Source organism: Pteropus alecto, unplaced genomic scaffold, assembly GCF_000325575.1.
Source record: "Pteropus alecto unplaced genomic scaffold, ASM32557v1 scaffold98, whole genome shotgun sequence".
In the NCBI taxonomy this organism is placed as follows: Eukaryota; Metazoa; Chordata; class Mammalia; order Chiroptera; family Pteropodidae; genus Pteropus; species Pteropus alecto.
In genome coordinates, this window is record NW_006443570.1 from 4,496,965 (window position 1) to 4,499,718 (window position 2,754).

Here is a 2,754-nt window from a genome sequence, read left to right on the forward strand (position 1 = left end):
TAAAATCCTTTGCGGCTTACCCTCGCACTCAGGATAAAATTCAAAAGCTTTAACAGGGCCTTTATGGCCCTGGTTCTGCCCACCTGTCTAGCCTCTACTTGTGCTATTCTCTCCATTGCCCATTTGGCTGTATAGTAAAAACACTAGCTAATATTAATTAACTCTCCTCTGATTCTTTGGCCATTTTATCCTTTGGCCATTTTATCCTTCAAACCTTATTCAGCTTAAATATCATTTTCTCAGAGAGGCCCTCCTGACTTCCCACTCCATCTAGATAAGGTTTCTCTGTCTGCATAGCACCTCCATCTTTCTTCACATAAGTTAGCATGTTATGTGATTATTAATGTGTTTGTGTCTTTAAAAATTAAAGTCTGTTTTCCTCACTAGACTGTAAACCCCTCAGTTTCCTTCAGTGCTGTATATCCAGTGTTTAGCACAGGCCCTGCTTATGTTAAGTGTCCAATAAGTGTAGAATAAATAGATGAATTAACAGATGGGTAAGAGTCATATCTCCTTTTCAGTAGGTGGCACACACACAGACGTACACTGTTAGTGCTCCGTAGACAGCTGAATACGTTTTGACAATGGACACAAAGATTTATTTCAGCTTAAAATGTATTGGTTTGGCTTCTCCAGGGTACCCAGGAGTGGGGCTGAGGCAGGAGCTGAGTAAATGAAGGGCAGAGTCCCATCCTGAGCTGAGTGTAGTCAAGTCACTGAAACCTGTGGAGAGTAGAGAGAGGAGGGGAAGTGGTGGAGAAGAGGGTCATTATCAGCTTGGAGTCAGCAAAGTATATTTATCCTGGCACCCAGCCATAGTTAAACGACTCCTACCTCCAAATTACCTTTTTAATGATAAGTAATCAAAATGATTCAGAAAAGCACAGAGACTGTTACCCACTCTCCTACGGAGATTTTCTCATACTCTCTTCTCTATTGTTCTGGGCACATTCCTTTCTCCCTTCTTACCCTCCTACAGGAAGCCTTTCCAGATTTGTTCCCTCAGTCCTTCCCTAGCTTCTCAGCATGAAAGTCTAAATGTATTTTGGTTTCTGTGCCTCAGTGTCTGCATTCTGAATGAGTGTCCTGTCTCACCCTGTAAGTGGATGCATCTCTCCATGGTATTTAGCCATATCTTGTTTCTTGGACATAACAAACTGAAGGACTTCCTAGCTGGTGAGGTGAATTCAAGGACCACTGAGACCAGCAGCAGCTATGGAGGAGGGCAACATGCCTTCAACTATAGGGGTTCCATCACTGGGAAGGCGCCATGGCACAAGGGTATGGAGGGAAAACTGAGACTAGATTGGGCAGCTCAGTTCAGGTGGGCAGGGGAGGTGAAAGCAGCATCTCACCTGGAGGAAGGTGAGAAAGAAGTGCAAGCAGTAATGATAGCTGCCAACATTACTGGACTCATTATTCCACAGATGTTCCTCTCAGCCTTTTCTTTGTGTTATCTTATTTAAATCCCGCAACAACTCCATGAAGTGGTTTAAATAACCCTGATTTTCATAACAACACCAAGGTTCAGAGAGTTAAGAATTTGCCAGCACGAGTTGGGGTGAAGACCTGAACCAGGGTCTAACCACAAAGCTCAAGCTTATAACCACTACACTAGACACCCAAAGCCACTAAACGCTGCTACCTGAGTCTACAGAGCTCCATCTGGTCCACCATCCAGCCCAGCAGCTTTCCGATCAGTAAGTCCTTTAGCAGATCTTCATCACTGGGCTTCTTGGGTAGAGAGCTGCAAAGGAGAAAGCCTCAGGCAGGCTGCCTTAGCCTGGGACCCACTCAGGGAGAGTAAATACAGAGACTGGGAATCCAAGGGGGACTGGGGCTGGGAGGAGGGAGTCAACACAGCTGCCTCACAGTTATCTCAGTTTTCAAAGCTCCACCCTAATCTGTCCACTGAGGAACAGAGTTTCTTCAATACAAAGAAAGCAAAAGAGAATTCTGGTGGGAGACATCCCACCCTTCCGCATCTACAAGTGTCCCAGAATGCATTCCAAAACCCCAAGAGATTACTTTGGGAATATTCACTCTTCAGAATGATCTGATAGATTCCTCAGCTTCCTCAGAGACGGGGTAACTGATTTCAAGGGACTGGCCTTGGGCCGGTCCCTGTTTCACAAATAGCCTCCCTGAAGTGTGGCAGGGAGAAGTGGGGAAGCCAGTTCCTGAAGTCTCTTTTGTTGCCCCCTCTCCTTGACTCTGCACACTAAGCCATCAATCTTAGAAACCCTGGCCCCCAAACCCCTTCCAGGAACTCTGCCCCCATTTCTCTCAGGCTTCTCCCTTAAGCTTGGGCTGACCTCCAAGAGTTCAGTGAAGACCCCTCTTTGAACTCAGAGTGGAAGGGGATGCTTATCTGGGGCCTGGCCCTGCTCTGGAGTCCGAGAGAGGGAACAATGAGGTGGGGGTGGGTCAGGAGGCCCCACACCCCCCTTGCCCTGTGGGCTGACTCACTCCTGCTGCTCTCTGGCCTCCTTCTTCCTGTAAGATTGATGGGCCAGCTCTAGGGCCTGGGCCTCCCTCTGGGTGATGTTATGTTTCCAGCTGGTAAGATAAAGATTAGGGAGTGGGTGGGGCTGGGGGACACACCAGATGTTCTCCAGTCTAAAGATGTTGGAATCTTTTGGTACCTCAACCCAAGGAAGGTCTCCACTGCTTCTCCACTCAGCCTCCCCCTTCTCGTCTTCAGCTGCCAGTGAACAACAGCTTTTCAAAATCTACCATGCTGACCAAGACCAA

General features: G+C 47.3%; 1 protein-coding gene across 2 annotated transcripts in view; it reads right to left on the reverse strand.

The window, feature by feature from the left end:
- Nucleotides 1–572: 572 nt before the first annotated feature.
- The window catches only part of GIP (gastric inhibitory polypeptide), a 4,417-nt gene continuing 2,235 nt past the window's right edge, over nucleotides 573–2,754 (reverse strand). Inside the window, exons 3-5 of one of the 2 annotated variants that reach the window (XM_015599089.2) lie at nucleotides 2,470–2,559; nucleotides 1,646–1,747; nucleotides 573–723 (exon numbers count right to left, since the gene is read on the reverse strand). In XM_015599089.2, the coding sequence (XP_015454575.1) occupies nucleotides 714–723; nucleotides 1,646–1,747; nucleotides 2,470–2,559 (202 nt within the window). In that variant the 3' untranslated portion in view covers nucleotides 573–713. The remainder of the gene's footprint in view (nucleotides 724–1,645; nucleotides 1,748–2,469; nucleotides 2,560–2,754) is intronic. The other variant, XM_025041726.1, reaches the window with a different exon arrangement.